Source organism: Plectropomus leopardus, chromosome 21, assembly GCF_008729295.1.
Source record: "Plectropomus leopardus isolate mb chromosome 21, YSFRI_Pleo_2.0, whole genome shotgun sequence".
NCBI lineage: Eukaryota > Metazoa > Chordata > Actinopteri > Perciformes > Serranidae > Plectropomus > Plectropomus leopardus.
In genome coordinates this window covers 9862575-9880489 of record NC_056483.1, presented here as the reverse complement: position 1 = coordinate 9880489, position 17915 = coordinate 9862575, and the positions used below count along the sequence as shown (strand labels likewise).

General features: G+C 39.1%; 1 protein-coding gene across 2 annotated transcripts; it reads right to left on the bottom strand.

The window, feature by feature from the left end:
- Positions 1-2: 2 nt before the first annotated feature.
- plcd1a (phospholipase C, delta 1a) lies at positions 3-17804 on the bottom strand. Of its 2 annotated transcripts, none has more exons than XM_042510038.1 (15): positions 17629-17804; positions 12559-12717; positions 9072-9300; positions 8811-8940; positions 8456-8684; positions 8154-8355; positions 7159-7303; positions 6901-7053; positions 4822-4971; positions 4579-4735; positions 4361-4477; positions 2996-3174; positions 1699-1834; positions 1401-1550; positions 3-1127 (listed from the first exon to the last, which is right to left on the bottom strand). In XM_042510038.1, the coding sequence occupies exons 1-15, from the start codon at positions 17657-17659 to the stop codon at positions 1036-1038; spliced, it is 2259 nt and encodes a 752-aa protein (XP_042365972.1). In that variant the 5' UTR covers positions 17660-17804; the 3' UTR covers positions 3-1035. The 2 variants fall into 2 exon arrangements, with proteins under 2 accessions (XP_042365972.1, XP_042365971.1); XM_042510037.1 differs by lacking the exon at positions 17629-17804 and adding an exon at positions 15869-16073.
- Between the last annotated feature and the right edge of the window lie 111 nt (positions 17805-17915).

The window sequence follows — 17915 nt, the reverse complement described above, 5'->3', positions numbered from 1 at the left end:
ACTTTCAATAAGAGAATCTGCCGGTTTTATTTGAGAGCTAGTGCAAATGCAGATAAATGACAGATGTTATTTAAAACAAGATTTGTTTGACATGAAATACTTGACAAGGTGAATCAGGGTTCAATATGTTTAGAGCATGTTCTATGATAAAGTTAATTTGATATGCTCTTCACATCAACAGTAAAAAGGAGGTTTTAGGCCTATTAAAAAATGAAAATATTGACAAACATGGTGGAGCAGTCACCTCTGCAGGACATAAAAAATAAATGAATCCTTAAATACATGCACACAGACTGATATACTGTTGCTCCACTGACTAACATCATTATGGCATTAAAATTGGGAGAAAGAAAATCGCCACTTAACTGTTAAGTGTCAGTTGTACTTTTTTTTTTGTCAGCTGTCTGATTGTAAGCTGGAATTCAGACCTTACTTCCCCCCAATATGACAAATACAGTTCAATCAATCAATTAAATTATTTCCCACACTGCCCTCTCACTTCATTCACTCTTTTTTTGCTACCACACCCAAACTTTATTTTAACACACAGTGTGTAAAATTTAGGTGGATTTAGTGCTATCTACCGGGAGCTGTGTTATCTGCAGACCCTGTGATTTAAACCAGTAAACACTTTCTAGAGCCAGTGTTTACTTTGTCCATTCTGGGCTACTGTAGAAACATGGTGGTGCAACATGGCGATCACTGTGGACGAGGACCTGCTCCCTATGAAGATATAAATGTCTTATTCTAAGTTAACAAAAACATGACAATTTTTTTTATAAGGTGATCAAACACTAAAGAAAATATTATATTATATTGAATTTCTGACGATAAATCCCCCTAAATCCTACAGTGTTAAACAAACAATGGTAAGTCAGCACATGTGGCCTGGCAGATGCCAAACTTGTTTTCCCATTAAAAAAATCTTTTGAAATAGTTAAATTATTTAGCTTTTAAACTGAACAAACTCTTAGAGTTTCCGATTTAAGAAAAAAAAAATGCTGTTGCTGGTATGAATGTTTTCCAAACGGGAGCCTACTGGGCGTCCAGAAGCATGAGGTGCACAAACAGTCCTGCTGAGCAGATGACGTCACCTCTCTTGGTGAGCAGCGGTACGTGGCGATATCCTGGAAAAAAGGAAGTGAGATTCAGCTTTGTCATCTTTTTTAGTCATATGATTTACATGATGCTGTCAGCAACTCTTGTCTCATTGCCTCTCATATAGTTTAACAGCTTGATTTCCATCATCAGTTTTAACTTGCTGTTGTGAAGTAAAGTCCGCTGTCAAAGTGTGATGTGATATTTTATCAATCACCCTGTCAGCTTTCATTTCAGCATCCCTTTAGAGAAAAGTTTTGTTAACATATGAGCTTGTGTCATCTTGAGTTGAACTCTCTTACCGTTCTGTACACTGGTGAGTGGTAGACAATAGTGCCCGATGAGATCATTCTGCGATGTTGAGTCATAGTCCTCCACCACAAACCGCAGCATGGCCAGCTCAGGGACATGGACGTCAAACCTGAAGCTCTCATTCCACGATGGGTTGAACCCTGCAGGGATGGATTATTGTTTAACTTGTGCAACTCGCCTTTATACTTAGATTTTCTGCCAAGGTGTGTGACGTTTGCTCTGAGGAAGACTGAAAATTAATATATGGAGCAATTCAGGGTGTGTCAGTCTTTGAGTTTATGTGCTCACCGTTGTTTTCAATGTAGTGTGTTTCCTTGCTGGCGTTGTCTGCCGGAACGCCGTAGATCTCCACTCTCACCAGAGGGTCAACAATGGATTTGTGTTTGTCCTTGTTCACTTTGGGCAACTGCTGAGCTGAGATCACCTTTTGTATTAGGAGAAAAAAGACAAAAATGTAACAACACAAAAATTAGAAAAGAAAGTGTTTACAGAATTAAAAATTATTAGTATAGTCACATTTTTAAAGGAATATTTAACCCACAAAAGTTGTTACACTGAATATTTTCACATATGCCTCCGCTGTGAATGAAGAATCCAAAAACAGAGAAAATTTTTCAGGGACTGTTTACACAATAGCAAAATTACATTAAACATAAGTTTATAAACTCTCACACAATTTGTTCAGTATAATCCAAGTCTTATTTCTCCAAATATGCTCAGTATGTCTCAAACCTGTGCATTATGATTTAACCCTATAAGTTTCCCAACCCCGGGGATCCCGACTAAGATCCCCCACTAAGGTTCACTAAAACTTCACAGGGGGTCAAGCGGCCTTCTGGATATTAAATGGTGAAGGTAAACTTTATAAAAGTATACATCAGGCCTATATCTCAGCATTTTATTCATTTCTGTGAAGAAAACTAAATGAAATTGTTAATTTTAAAGGTTAGATAATTATTAAAGATATAAACTTCAGAAAATCTCTGAAGAAAGGGCACAATAAATACCTGAACACAAGCTATAGTCACAGAGTCTTCACTCTCTGCTCAACAACTTCACTAAAAAAAAAGCAAGCTCACCAATCAATGGCCAAATGTCAGGGAGAAGAAAATAATGAATCTGTCAGTCAAAAAGAAGCCCATTCACTATGTATGGCTTTAAAAAATTAAAGAAAACCTTAAACAGACATTAAAAAATGCTATATCAGTTTTTAAAAAATGAGGGCTTTTTTTAATAGTAAGGTTTGAGAATAAATGAGGATTGGATTATAGTGGATTGCAGTTGTGCAGTTATTTTGATGTAATATTGCTCCTGTTAAACGTGGACCGTGTTTGCTACAGTTCATCAAGATTTCTCTGTTTTTGGATTCTCTGTTCACCGTGGAGGCATGTAAGAAAAACAAAGAGTTCTCAAAAAATTCAGCAATAACACAGAGTGAGCGACTGATGTACAAATAAACATTTGGAGAGTGAGGTCGTCCTTTACAATACGGGATCAGAAACTTTATATGTGAGTCTATAGGGCACTCTTTAACTCTAACTAGGACATACTGTATCTTTCAGGTTGTACTGCAAATAACTCTCACCATCACGCTAAAGGTCTTTCTCTTCAGCCAGGGCCCTCTGGAAAGTGTGTTGGGATCAAACTGAGAGGACAGGTCTCTCTGAAATTCAGGTTTCAGGATGTAGCCGCAAGAAGCGTTTGGCAGAAACCGTCCCTGGTTTAGGTGCATCTCCTTGGAGGGAGTCTGGAAGTTCAGCGCCACTAAAGACCAAATAGAGAGATATTAGTGTAACCATTAAGAGGAATTTCAGTATTTTTCAACCTGTAGCCTTTCTTCCCATGTTTTTGTGTTTTAGGGACTGAAAAGGACAACACTTCCTTAAATTGGTCGAGTACTGAGTGAAGCCGCTGCAGCTGTTATACAGGCTGTAATGTAACCACATGTTTGCACCGTCAGCTTCCATCCTCGAAAAGTATTTGCATTTGAAACTGAAAGGCTCAGATTATTATTCCAAGTGTCTGACAGACCCTTTTATTAAAAAAGGAATTCCTTTTTGTTTTACCAATAACAACCTCAAAATTGCAACAGCCACCAGACTCCATCTAAATAAACTGTAATTTTATCATCATTAAACACACGTCATTCAAAGTCAACAGAAACAAAACAAAACTCACAAAAAAACATCTTGGTTTGTCTTTCCACTGTTCCATCAATCACCAGCTCTGACTGAACCCTTAATTTGCACAGTTAGATGTTAAATATACTGGAAGTATACACGCTAAAGTTACTATTTAATTAACCCCTCAAGACCTGGATTGACATCAGTTTTCTTCTGGTGCAGTCAGACACTTTTCACAGATATTTGAACCTTTGAATCCTGAACAAATGGGTTTGATTTCTTTCAAAAATATTGGGAAAAAACAATGAACAACCAGTTTCTTGCTAATTTCTGGGTCATTTGTCTCCTCATTGCCTTCTTCTCTTGTTTTTTAAATAAATTCAACCAATTTGCTCCTGTTTTAAGGGTTAAATGGAGTCTAGTGTGTTTGGCAGTGTTTTGCAATTTCAGAGCTGTTTCTGTTTAAACAAAAAGAATTGCCTTCTTAAAAAAAAAAGTCTATCTCTGTAGGGATCTTTTCCATAATGTTGTCAGACACTTAGAGTAATAATCTGAGCCTGTCGGTGGCAAAAACACTTTTAATGTCTGTACATGAATGTTGCACAAATGCAACAGCCTGTTTCATGGCTGCCGCCTGCAGCAGTATTATTCAATACTGGTCCAATTTCAAGAACTTGTTGTTAACATTTGTCACTTAGAAACACAACATGGGTAATTAGGGTCCAGGCTGAAACATACATAAGATACATTTTAATATAACAGTGCATAATATACAAACTTATTATAAAAGTGCTGGATTTCTGCTTATAGTAATACGTAAAGCGCACCTATCTGGCAGCCAACGTTCCACATGGGCACTGGGTTGTAGTTGGAGGAGTCGGTTCTGGAGCCAACAGGGTAGATCCTACTGAGTTTGTCCATGTTGTGATGGATATAGGCAGTACCTACGAAAGCACATTACACACAATTTAAACACTCTGCTCACGAGAAATTCAAATCAGCTTTGACGTATCAGTGAGGCTGGTCAGATGGACGTAATGTTTACCTGAAGTTTCAGCCAGGTTGAAAGCTTTACTCTCCTTGAAGGACGACATCTCATAGAAGGCCTGGTTTTCTTTGGCATGCTCGAAACCGTTAAAATGGACACTCTTGCAGTAGATGACCAAGTTTGAAAGCTCTTTGGCAAGTTTAATTTTTGATTTCTACAAGGAGAAAGGAAAGCAGCTCAGTTTTGTTGAAGAATATTCATATATTTAAAACAGGTATTACAAATGAGTACTTGACCCACCTTTGGTTTGGTTTTTTGTTCGTTCTCCTTACAATCTGCCGCCTCATCCTCCTCAGACACTGTGTCTTCATCTATGGTGCCGTTATTGTTGAAGATAGCATCCAGTTTGTTCAGTCGCTTTCCCTTGATGAGGAACTTGCCCTTCAGCTCCTGTACAGACGGACAAAACGTTTTTGTATGTGTTGTAATTACATTTATAAACGTAATGTTGCATATTACTGTTAAACACAGGGAAGCATTCTCTTATTTTATAATGAAAAAGAGCACATGTCACTTCCGACTGCTGGTCACGCCCTCTGAGCAGCCAATGACAGAGAGGAAAATGTTGAGCAATGCTTAATTATAATTTCTTTTGAGGCTGACAATGCCACAGGCATTCGTCCCATGGGTGCAACATTTGAACAGGACTGCCCACACGAGCTTGGAAATGTCACTGAAAGATGATTTGACATGCTTCCCCTCCACTTTTTTTTCTCTTCGATTGCTGAGGACTTTTTTTTTTCAGCACATCCGGGAGTCACATATGTTTGTTATCAAAGATATGGTGTGTTGTAAATACATTAAGATACAGGGAAAGTGAGGAAAACAGTAGAAAGACAGCAAAAGAAAGAAAATGCAAGTGGACACCAGGGGCCAGATGCACAAAAGTCTTATTTTTAGATTAATGAATTAAATGCCTTTTAAGACTTTTTAAGTCAGTAGATTCATGATAAAACAGAGGCAGAAATATGCATACACATCCTTTTCGTCAGATTTATAAAGCTGTGTATACGCCTGATTCTGTTTTATCAATCATATTGGCGCACCACACCCACAGATCCTCACATATGGACATAGAAATGCTCTTAAACAAACGTTTGCATAGTGACACGTGTGCTCCTCTACCGTTCGTTACACCTGTCAGTGAGAAATACAGTTAAAAAAGTGCAGTTTCACCATCTGTTGCATCGGCCACATTCTCAAACTGTGCCAGAGCAGCCAACATTACTCATGGCACTCATTTGTAGTGTCCGTACCTCGAACTCATCACATTTCTGCAAATCATTGTCGCAGTATCTCAATCATCATTATCATTAAATATCAGAAAGATGATCAATGATTCATTCTTAATGCTCAAACTTATTTCACATAATGCTCCATATGATCAAATTAAATGATCACTAACAGGGAGCTCATCATCACTCATAAATAATTTAAGATTAACTTTATAAATGTCATTCTGTGATTGTCACAGTGTAAACTGCATATATATATATATATATATGGTAAATGGTTAACAACCTTAAAACATAGTTTTCCATCTCTTATCTTATATTTTATCTTCTTCTTATCATATTGCCCGCAGTTATCTCAGCTAAAAAGGTGTGTACGCCTGCTCTGAAGTCTGTGTGAGGTGCACATATTCTCACTTTTTTTTCTCTTTCAAATATCAGTTTATTTATGGGAAGCATTTCAGTCTTATGAAATGAAAAAAACAACTTGAGCTGCGGGTAATTATTAAATATTATTAAAAAATTAGGAAAAATTGTCTAATATAGACACCTTTCACACTTATTTAAAGCTTTGAACCCTCGGCAAATTGGTTTTGAAAATTTGGGGAAAAAGGCAATCAACAATTTGTCCCACACATTTCAAGAATTTAGTAAAAATTAGTAGAAATTAGTAGATTTAGAAAATTATTACTAAAAAAGCTGGGGAAAATGTCCACTGAACTATATTTTTAATAATCACAACCATATATTTAAAAATATTTCTAAAGAATTACTGTAAAATGCTTAATTTTTAAGGATTTGAATTTTTAGCATTTCCTTGTTTTTTTGTATTGTAATTGTTGTTTATTTGGGGGTGGTTTTGTTAATTTTTTAGGCAGTTTTACCAATTTCTTGCTAATTTCTGGGTCATTTCATCTAAAGGCTACTCTTTCCTTTTTTCCATGTTTTTTAAAGACATCAAGCCAATGTGCTCAGGTTTCATAGGGTTAATTTAATAGTTGGAATTCATCGGTGCAGCCTTCCTTTGGTGTTCATTGAAAACTGTGAACATCGCATAACAGGAATCAGTAAGCTAAGATAAACATACCGCAGGTGAGGGGAAGTTGGTGGGCATGGTGTTGCCGAGAGGCTTTGTGAGCAGAGCATCACCCAGGATGGAGATCATGTGATGGGCCATGAGCTTCTGTTGGTCCACGGAGCAGTGGTTCTCCAGAGACAGGATCACTGGGTAGTCTGACGTCTGGAAAAACAACGGAAACAATAAATGAGTGACGGTGGAGTTCACCATAACTGTCTAAGAGGAACAGAGATGGAAATGAAATGCAATCATAAATATGCCGCACACCTTGAAGGCGTATTCTTTGATGGCTTTGATGACGTCTCTGAAGAGCACTTTGGATGTGAGCGTGTAGCCATGGTAAATAATAGGCTCGCCGTTATCCCCGTCCCAACAGTCCAACTCGACACAGCGACAGCTCTTCATCAGTGCTCTACAGGGGAGAAATACTGTCATGAAAACCTGCACACCAATGGGATCCCTTCACTCGTGTCCCTTTTAATATAGCAGGAATGTTTCCAGGAAGTTTATCTACATGTTGACCAAAGGGATCTAGTGTTAGTTTTACTTCTTTGGTCATGGTTTCTGTCCGCTAAATAGTCTCTCCTGAGGTATTGTTATTATTAATTCACACACAAGGAGTGTCCAGACCTTTTAGAATGGCAGTCAGATTAAATAATGTTAAAATAGCTAGGGGTAATTAGTGTTAGTGTTTCACTACATACACCTGCCCAGTTCCTTTGTGGGATCATCTGTTCATGTTCCTTGTGGTTTCCCTGAGTTCTGCAATTTTGCTGAAATTTGGAGCATTGTTAAGCCTCCTTTTCTGATACGCTGCACCGACAGTTGGTACAAATGGAGAGACTGTTGGCACCACAATACAAAAACAAGGCTGAAATGCTGATAAAATGCCTCTAGCTAGCTAAAAAACATTAATTATCAGCAAGTGAAAGGATCATTTTAGCACTTCATTTTCTACCACAGATGAAAAGTAATCAGCTTCAACCTCTACAGCAGGGATGCTCAACTTAATTTGCTTGGGGGCCACATCTGCAAAATGACAGCAGGCCTGGGGCCAGTCACATTTCTATGATTTAAGGATGTTTCTAAAGTTTGCTAACAGTCGGAAATCAAGGAGACACCTTTAAACAATACAAAGTCAATGGAGACTGACTGTTTTCCCTTCTGGTGAGGGCACCACTGAATGGGGTAAAGGGTTTGGGAATCCATCACCACTTTTCTTGAGTTACTATGATCTACAGTACGCTGGTAAGAGTAGTTACTTTATGTAGGCTTCTGTGCTGCTGGGTCCTCTGAGTTGGTCCTCCATCAGGTACGTGTTGTGTGACGAGGAGATGTAGTAATGGTTGAGGGGCTGGTGCATGTCCTGATACACCTCTTTGTGGGCCGGGTTGAAGATGGAGCCCTCCTCCTGGTGCATGTACATCAGGAAACCATCTTTGGTCATGTGCTTCTTCTGCTTTGCTGTTGGACGCAGGACATTGTGATTTTGATATGTGAAATGTGAGCGTGTGTATGTCGGTACTGTGTAGTATTACATAAAACCCCAAAGGACTTCTCATACCTGTCTCATCCACCTCATATTTTTCAATCAGCTTGACAGCATCCTCCATGGTAACCTGCTCCCTCTGCTCATTCAACAGGAAGTTCAGCACGTCTCTGGCACTCATCTGACCCTCTGTTTGAGCGTAGCTCTCATAAATCACGTCGATCTCCTCCCGCTGCGTTAGCAGGTCATAGAAGTGCTTGATCTCTGAGCCCTCAAGGGAGCCTGAGTTGGACTTGTCACATTTCTACGCAAAATGAGACACAATAGGACAATTAATCGACAAGATATACTAGATTTTAAGTTTGAAATCAATTGCATATTTATTGAAAATATAATTATCTGCAGGATGCCTTGGCTCATTGAGACTCACGTTGAAAATTTCTGCTGCATAAGTGTCATCAACTTCGACGTTAATCTGTCTCAGGAAGTGTTTCAACTCCTTCAGGGTCATCTTGTTGTCCTCGTTCTTGTCTGCTTTCCGCATGCAGTTGATGATCCAACTGGCATTTAGATGTAAGGATTAAATCTGAACTAATTCAGAGCAAAACAGCACATCTGGGATGGCAAAAACATGAGTTTAACAGAAAGAAACTTTTGAGAAAACATGTATGCAAGACTTTGTCAAGGATACTGCTCACGCTTCTGCTGGCGGCTGAGGTTGCGCAAGTTGTTCATGATCTTATCCAGGCCGTTGACCCATTGTTTCGCCTCCACCCCACTGGCCGCCATTAGGTCAAGATTTTTCTTGCGGCCCTTGAAGATGATGGAGAAGCACTGCTCTTCGACACTGGGGTCGGTGTGTTTGTTAAGCCCCTCGGACTGACGGCCCTTGCGCACTGAATCAATGTCATCGATGGAGACTGATGTAGAGAAGAAGTGGTTTGTTAGAAACACACTCAGGAGGAGGCCTAAACGACAATTAAACATGCCACAAATAAATAGATAATATAATCATTCCCCCTTAAGATTTGGAGCCAAGTCTCTATCCGACCACAAAATGTAAGATACTTTAATGACAGAAGACTGCATTACACATATATTTATATTACATAACATTCTTTTACCGATGTGTTGTCATTAAGAACAGAGCTGAAGTGAGAATTTTCCAATAATTCATCCTTTAATCAGAGGAGGAAAACAGTTGCATTTCCAATTGATTTCCTGTTCTGTTATCAGCAGCAGTGACACTTGTTACAGGCTTTACTAGAACTATACATAGTTTTGAGTGTGATATTTGGGCACAGCCATGAACTAGCTGGCAGCCACAGTTGGCCCCTTATAGTAAAAATTGATAATCTTATGTGATGAGTCACTATCTTGTGGCCGCAGACTCCACAAACTGCTTTTACGTCTTATCTACAGGAAGACTTCTGTTTCTTTGTGGCAGCTTGTGGCCTTCACTCACGAGGCACAACACTGCTGACACAACACACACTGAGCGTTTGGAGGATGGTAGAAAATATTCTTCTGCATATGGCAAAAAGAAGTTGAACTATTTAAGAAGTCTTAGCTTCTAAAGTCACCACTACATTCACTATTTCAGCTAGCCGCTAACTTTGTCTGTGTGCCGTTTGCTGCAGGGGAGCGTGATGTAGGTTAACTCAATTTTTTCACTAAAACAAAATATAAAAAGTGAAGTAAAACAGAAGTTGTGAGCCGTAAAACCAAAACCAAGAGCTGACAGACACAAAAATATTCAGAAAGGTTTAGAGGAAATGCATAGTTGGGTTTTGGTCATTACTAGGTCATTACTTTTGCAGCTTTAATAATCTACATACTTTACATATTCTGGCAGAAATTAAAATATTTCTCTTTCCAGAGAAGATCTTGAAGAAGTTTGATGCAAAATGTGCAGTTTTCTCAAACATAAGATAAGGAATGAAGGAAGGAATGAAGAGAGATTAAGTTGTACAACATAATTATTTCTTAGTAAATACCCAACGCCCAAATCTTGTTTACCAAAAACTGAACCAAGCAACAGTTTTAGTTAAAGAGCCCTCTGAGACGTCTAAGAGATCGCCTCTTGGACATTTTGTTGTTGTGTGCTGTGCACTTATATTCTTTGGCAACCCAAACACATTCCTTGGAGATTTGATAAGTGCACTTAAAAACATGTTTGATGCAATTTGACCCCACTTCATCTCCTTGCTTCACACATGGGCAACACATTACAAACTAAGATTGACATTTACAGGATAAAAATATGTTGTATTAGACACCCACACACAGCTTGTTGTCACCCATACATTCGGGTACCGCTCTGTTGTCTGGCAGCTTAATGTACGGAAGAGCATGCACGGCCACGCATGATGTAACCACGCTAAATGGCAACAACCGCCCTTGTAACAAAACACCAAAGACCAGAGGCTTAGCTAAGAGGCCATATGTTGAAGCAGGGTTACAATCACCGTGGTTCCACCCTTTACATCCCGGGTCTAATGAAGAGCAGCCATTGTCCCTGTGAGAACTGGAGACTGTCTAGGGGTAGGACGGATTAAAGGTCAGACTACTTGGAAAGAAAAACACATCAGTGAAGGGGCAGCATGGAGAAACACACCCAAGGCTTGGTGCTTTACACTCAGCTGACTGCTGGATGAACAAAATACCTTGCAATCACTCACCAGAAGGAGAATGTTTGTTCAATCAGTGCATGCACATTATCCCCAGCAAAACAGGCCACTGTAGAGGAGTTTAGGGTTGTGAATTTGGATCATTTTCAGAGAATCCCATCGCTCCACAATTTCCAAGTCATGTCAACCGTGTCAGGCCGACATTGCTCAAATACCAGACAAAACTTCATACAATGAGATTATTGTGCAAGTGCAAAGATCTTTGTTAAATCTCTCTATAATACATTGGGAGCTTTTAGTGATGATTTCTTTTATGTCTGTGATAAAGAGCAAATTGACAGTTTAATGATGGAAGTGTCTCAGATGATATGTGTGTCTTCTTCACAGTGGAATGCAAAGCCTCTGTTGATCACCTTATGTGACCCTGACAGTGTGTGTGTGTGTGTGTACAGCAACAGAGTGAAGACATTTTTGGAAAGTGAGGACATTTTGGCTCGTCCTCACTAAAGGTTCAGGTTACAGTTACATTTAGGTTTGAGTAAGGGTCTAGGTGAAGCATCATGTCAATGAGAGTCCTCACAGAGATAGAAGTATAATCTTGTGTAAGTGTGTGTGTATGTGAATGCTATCCAGGTAAATGACAGTGACTCACAGAGAAGGGATTTTCTCTCAGCCGGTTACAGAGTGTGGATGATTTACAGGCCTTAAATCGAAATATGCAGCACTGAAAAAAAAACACTGCTTCAGTAAAGCAGCAGCTGAACCTCATACAAAAGGTGGTTAAAAATGATACGTGCTGTCCTCCTACATTCTGCAACCTTAAGTCAGAGCACTTTAGAGCTGATTGGTAATCATGGCTTGCTAAAGCCCACAGGAAAACAATAAAACTTATTTCCGTAAACAAGGAAATGCCTGCGGACTCATGGCCCATCTCTAAACCAGATTGGTTATGTCAAAAAACAGCTTGTGACACATGAACGTTCACACGACATCACCCCATATCACATCTACTGCGTCTGTATTGGAAATCTAAGAGCACTGCGCTGTTTTTCACTGTTAGTTCAAGGCTCAGGCTCGGGGCAGAGGTTATCAGGTCTGGTAGCTAGCAGCCGCTGCCGGGATAGGAGGGAGATCAGAGGCTCTGAGGACATATACATACATTCACACCCTGACTGTGAATCACTGAACCAGAAATCATAGGAAATAATCTCTCTCACACATACACAGATAAACACTAGTGTTTTCCAGTCTGTCTGCAGCCATTCTGCAGTATCTCTGTGAGCTGTTTCCATTTCACAAACACTTCTTACATATTCTGGAGCACCAGTGGGATTTGAGGGGTGTGTTTGCAAGAAGCTATTGTTGAGGTATGAAAGGAGAATTCTATGTTGACAGAATAATAGCACACACATGTACAGCTCAAAGAGGCAGCTAGATGAGCGCCCTCGCGAAAATAACTTACAGAGACTTGAAGGATTTCAGGCTTTATAAAATTCCTTTTTGCTACAACACACAAAAAAATGCAGTAGAAGTCAAGATGACACTTACAAGTCTGGTTTCGCCTGAATGTTTTGTGGGACTCATGCCACAACGTCTTGCAGTCTTCCTGCAGTTTGAAGAAGCGATTCTTCTTCCAGGATCTCGAGCGAATTTTGACTAGCTCTCCACCGACCAGCAGGAACTGCAGATCTGGATCTCCCTCCAAACCTGCAGAGGTCAAACACAAATCTCATGTACCATGCACCAGCAAACGGTGTTTCTACAGGGGGGAAATTATGACGTTGTTAAGGGAAGATTAGTGTTAGTAAGTTTCCAATACACTTCTAAATTGTTTGTCAGGTTGTCACTTCTTTGAAGGGATTCTCCCACGTCCATGAAGTTGGGGGACTCACAAGAGACAGAATACAAAAAGAACAGTCAAAGTCATAGCAGAGAAGGTCAGGATATCCTGTCTTTAATGGGTTATGTCTAAAAAAGCTGAATCTGCATTTAATGCAACAAATAGCGTCTTTTTATTCCAAGGCTCTGCTAGGATTGTCTTATTTTTGAAGTGTGCTGCATCTGATCATATCTAATTGTACTCACGGAAAGGAGGGAAAATGTCGTTGTTTTTTTGAGGTTTTTTTTTTTAAAGATATAAATCACGACAAGGCAAGTGAATCTTATCTAAACATAGAACACAAAAATAACGATGAGATGAAATATTATCTTATATTTTGGATATTGTGACATCATGTTTTGAAGGCTGCATTACAGTAAATTGACGTAATTTCTGAACAGCAAGTTTGATGTTATACATTTTCAGTGTCCAAGCCCAAGATGAGGTAACCCCTGTGACATCATTGGGGTTATTTTTTCAGATTTTACCCCACAGAGGAGATAATGCTGTTATACTGTTTTCACAGTCTAGTACTCCTTGTGTAAATGGATCTTTATGTGTAAAATCAGTGGTGTATCCCTTTAAGAAAACACTACAAGGCCCTATATAATTTAGTTTGTCTATGACACCAAGTATACACCAATGATAGTCAGCAGAATTGTATTTTTGTGGGGTTTTAGGACATTTCCTGCTTCCAAAGTGGACCATTTTTCCACATTTTCTTACATCATTCCTTTAACTTTTGTCTAAAATGACCAATGGAAATCTTTGCACTGTCACCTCATTGTGAATCATGTCACAGTCATTTTGTTCCCATCATGACTTGTGCGTATGTCTGTACTTGCCTCTAAGTGTACAGTGCAGTGTTTTATACCAGAGGCTTATCATTCAGGTAAAGTAATCTGCTGATTACAGCTTTCTGGGAAGGGTGTGTAACATCTGTAGGAGGTCACAGAAAGCTCACAGGACAATGTTGGCAAGACAAAGCTTAGTTTATTTTTTTCCCATCTGTGCAGATATGAAGTAATACTAATGTTAGTCACTGTATATGGGTGGGACTGAACTTTGCACAGATCATGCAATCTTAAAATGATCATTAAATGTAATACGGTGCAGTTGTGTTAAAGTTCTCCCAAATGTCTTCTCAGTATGCAAAAGGGCGTTTGAGGATAATTAGATTCACTACAACTCAGCTGAGATTTTGTCAGGGTCGTGGGCAGAGCCACAACATTACAGACATTTTTTTCCTTGGATCTTACCACAGATTCACAGAGCCTGTTTATGAGCCTGTGGCCTCTCTGCATGCAGGGAGGAGGACTGGGCAAAACGCTTCAGCACCGCCTCTGCTATGTCAGGCTTTCCATCGGGGGCTTAACTCCCTCAGCAAGTAGTGGCAGCTTCTGCTTGTTGCTCACCTCCTTTTTCATGTTATCTAATTTACCGTAGAGAAAACGTTTTTAGTCACCCATCAGCTTTACTGAAAGGAGAACTGCAACAAATGCTTCCCACGGCATAAACCTGAGTCATAGTTTGTGTTTGAGGAGAGTTTATCAAAATCAGATGGGTCTTCCTTTTCCTTTATCTGCAGAGTAATCAGTTTCAGATGCAAGGCTGCGCCCTGAGACAAGCTAGGGCAAGAATAAAGGTGAAATGCCTCTGAGGGATCAGGTAATGATAAGGTTTCTCACACAACCTGAGAGTTGGGCTGTTTTTAGTTTTACTGGTGAGAAAAAAAATCTGTGGAGACAGTTGCTCCAAAAACCTATTTATGACAGCTGCATGGAGAGATTGAGCAAAACAAACAAGACAGTGCAACAGGTGACTATGTTAAATCATGCACACTGTCTGACAAGTTGATCTTACTTGAACACAATCTTGGAAAATGGTTGCCTTGAAAATAGGAAAGTAAATATAACTACAAATCTTAATTGTATGTTTACTTATTAATTATACTTAAATTAATTTTATTAAATGTTTGCCACTTAAAAATGACAAGTGGAATTACCTTGCTCTTTCTAAGTGCTTGCAACGTCAGTAAACCTAGTTAGTCTGACTAAACTTGATCATAACAAAAAGGAATAATGAAGTTGTGAAATCTGCAAGTTCTGTTTTAACATATTTAAGAACATACAATTATGATTAACTAGTTTGCATCCAGCAGAGTACAGATATGTAGCTCAGTAAACTTGGTTTTATGAAGTTGCTAAACTTAGGAGGATTGGTTTCATTAAAGTTGTCATTTTTAAGTTGCAAGAGCTTCACAAAATTGAGTACATATAACTCAATTTCAAGTAAGCATAACAATTAAGTTTAAAGTTATCCTGAGATTAATTGTTATATTTCCTTACATTTTTAAAGGCAATCAGTTTTCTAGATTTTCTTAAGTAAAATCAACTTGTCAGATTGTACAGTGTGTGAACAGATGGTTGAAATTCCCTCTAGTAATAACAGCCAAACTCAGTGACTGTAGTTATTATTGCCACTGTAGAGCTTTATAACAGTTTTATTATGATCTGCTGTCCTCTCTTTGAAAATGACTAATTCATCATGAAGCTTCATTGTTTTAAAGGAAACTGAGTGAGACAAGAAAACAGCACAGGGGAGATCCCCTCTGTTCATTTAGCTCTTTTTAAGGTTTCTTCCTGTGAAAGACTCACAGGTTGCATGCCATATCATTTCAAACTGCCCTCCTGATTTGTCATCATGGCAGAGAGAAAGAATTCACTGCCCCAGGCGATGAGGAAGCCTGCATAAAGCCGCTTTACCGCTCTGCACATACTGTATGTTAGCTCACATCAACACAATCATAACATGACAAAGCAAGATTCCGCGTCATACCAGTGATTTCTGTTGACAAGATTAACATCTTCCAAAATCCGGCTAATGTAAACATTATTTGTGTGCGCGCACCTGCCCGTGAATCAGAGCGTCACTGTGCTCCGTCAAGCTCAGGCGCTTTTGCACCTTTGGGGGACTCACCTAGACGTTTTCCGTTCTCCTGCGCAACTTTTTTCATCTGCTCCTGGAAAGCCTGCTCCTCGGATTTCGTCCTTTTCGGACGTTTATGTAAACAGGACATTGTGGAATAACTTTATTTTAAAAAGTAAAAACGTAAAATATCCAGTCGGTGTTTTATGTGTGCTCGCTGTGGAGGAGCAACAGGCACCACGTAGTTCCCCCTCATGGGGCGGGTCTAAACTCGTCTACTGCTCAGTTATATTCCCTGCAGCGGTGACTGTCCAGCTGTGCACACTCTGGAGACTTTAAAAGTTAAAGGGGGGTGTCTGTAGCATTTTAGCCTCACATTCAGTCTTAAAAGTGTTAAGTCTTAATGTCAGTGACTTTGGATACTTCTGCTCCAACGATGCATGCAGGGATTTTAGAAGTTAGTTCTTAGTTCCTTGCAGCAATGAGAAATCTCACTATAGGAATGATTTCTCTTTGATTTAAGAAAAGTAAATTAAATTATAGGCTACATGATGACTTCTAACTGCATGATGTATTGTCTATATGCGCAGTGCACGTGTTTGTTTTTCTTTGTGGCATGGACTTAACCAGTGGTGGAATGTAACTAAATACATTTACTCAAGTACTGTACTCAAGTACAAATTTGAGATACTTGTACTTTACTTGATTTTTTTTTATGTTGCTTTGTACTCTTACTCCACTACATCTCTGAAGGACATGTTCTACTTTTTATTTCACTACTTTTAGCTGACAGATTTAGTTACCAATGACCAATGAAAGTAGGATTTTTGCATAACAACATTAGAATAGATCCTAATTTTTTTTTTGTATAATTTAATCTACCCAACATACTAGTAGAACTGAAATAATGAATTGATTAGATATTTAGCCATTTGACAGAAAAATTGTTTAGCAGCTCAACTGAGAAACACTTTAGAGTTTTTAGATTTTTTTTTTCATTTATTTATTTACTTTTAGATTTTTGTGGTACCACTTTTTAATACTTAAAGTAGCCTACAGTTTCCTGATTTTTCTTACCTACTTTGACTCAAGAAGCATTTTTAATGCAGGACTTCTACTTTTAACAGAGTAATTTTACATTGTGGTATTAATACTAGCAAAAGGAAGTGAGTGCTTCCTCTAACACTGGCCTGCAGACTCTGTATCTGTTTCCCAACAAACTAAAATCTGGAATAAGCTGAGCTGTGAATAGCGCCACCCCTTGGTAGATATGCATGTACTGTACTTACACCATATTCTTTAAAATCTGTGTAGCTCATTTGCAAGTATTCTGGCTGTGGTCAGAAATGACACCTGCATGTGTCTCCTGCTGCGTGTATTGTTATATTGTTATGGCAACAACAAACAAATAAACAAACAGAAAACCCACCCCCCCACCCCCAATCTTTGGGTGACAAAACTTTGCTGTAAAGCAACCTGGTGTTGTGTCAACAGCAGACATCAGGTAGATCACATGTTAGGAATAGTTATCTGACATCCATCCGGGTACAAAAACCACAAATATAGACTACCCAAAACAAAATACATTTTGAGGTTATGCACATTTTTTTTCTTTTAAAAACTACTAGCAAAGCTGCCCTTTAACATAAACCCATAAAATAATTCACAAAAAAAATCAAATTGTAAGTATTTTGAATATTTCCACTCCACTCTAGATGGGATACACTTCAACAGACAAGCTCTTGAATAAACGACTTGGATAAAGTAGAATTAAACAGCCAGTGTGGTAAATCTGTGCGTCACCAACTCACCATGTTTCACAGCTGTGCCATTTGACTCCATTCTGATTTCAGCCAAAGCAAATCACCACGCACCGGGCTGAAGTCCTCTTCTCCTCCACAGTAGTGTCACCTATATTATAAGAGTTATCACAACCATGAAACTTGTCTGCTTGTCCTGGAAAGATCCAACCTGTGTCCCCCTGTGAGCCGACCCACACAGTGCACAGTCTGAGCCAGCCCATCAGCCTCTTATGCGCCATCAGTCCACACCCACTGCAACACCGGTCTGACAAGTCCACCACTGTGTTTGCTCTTAC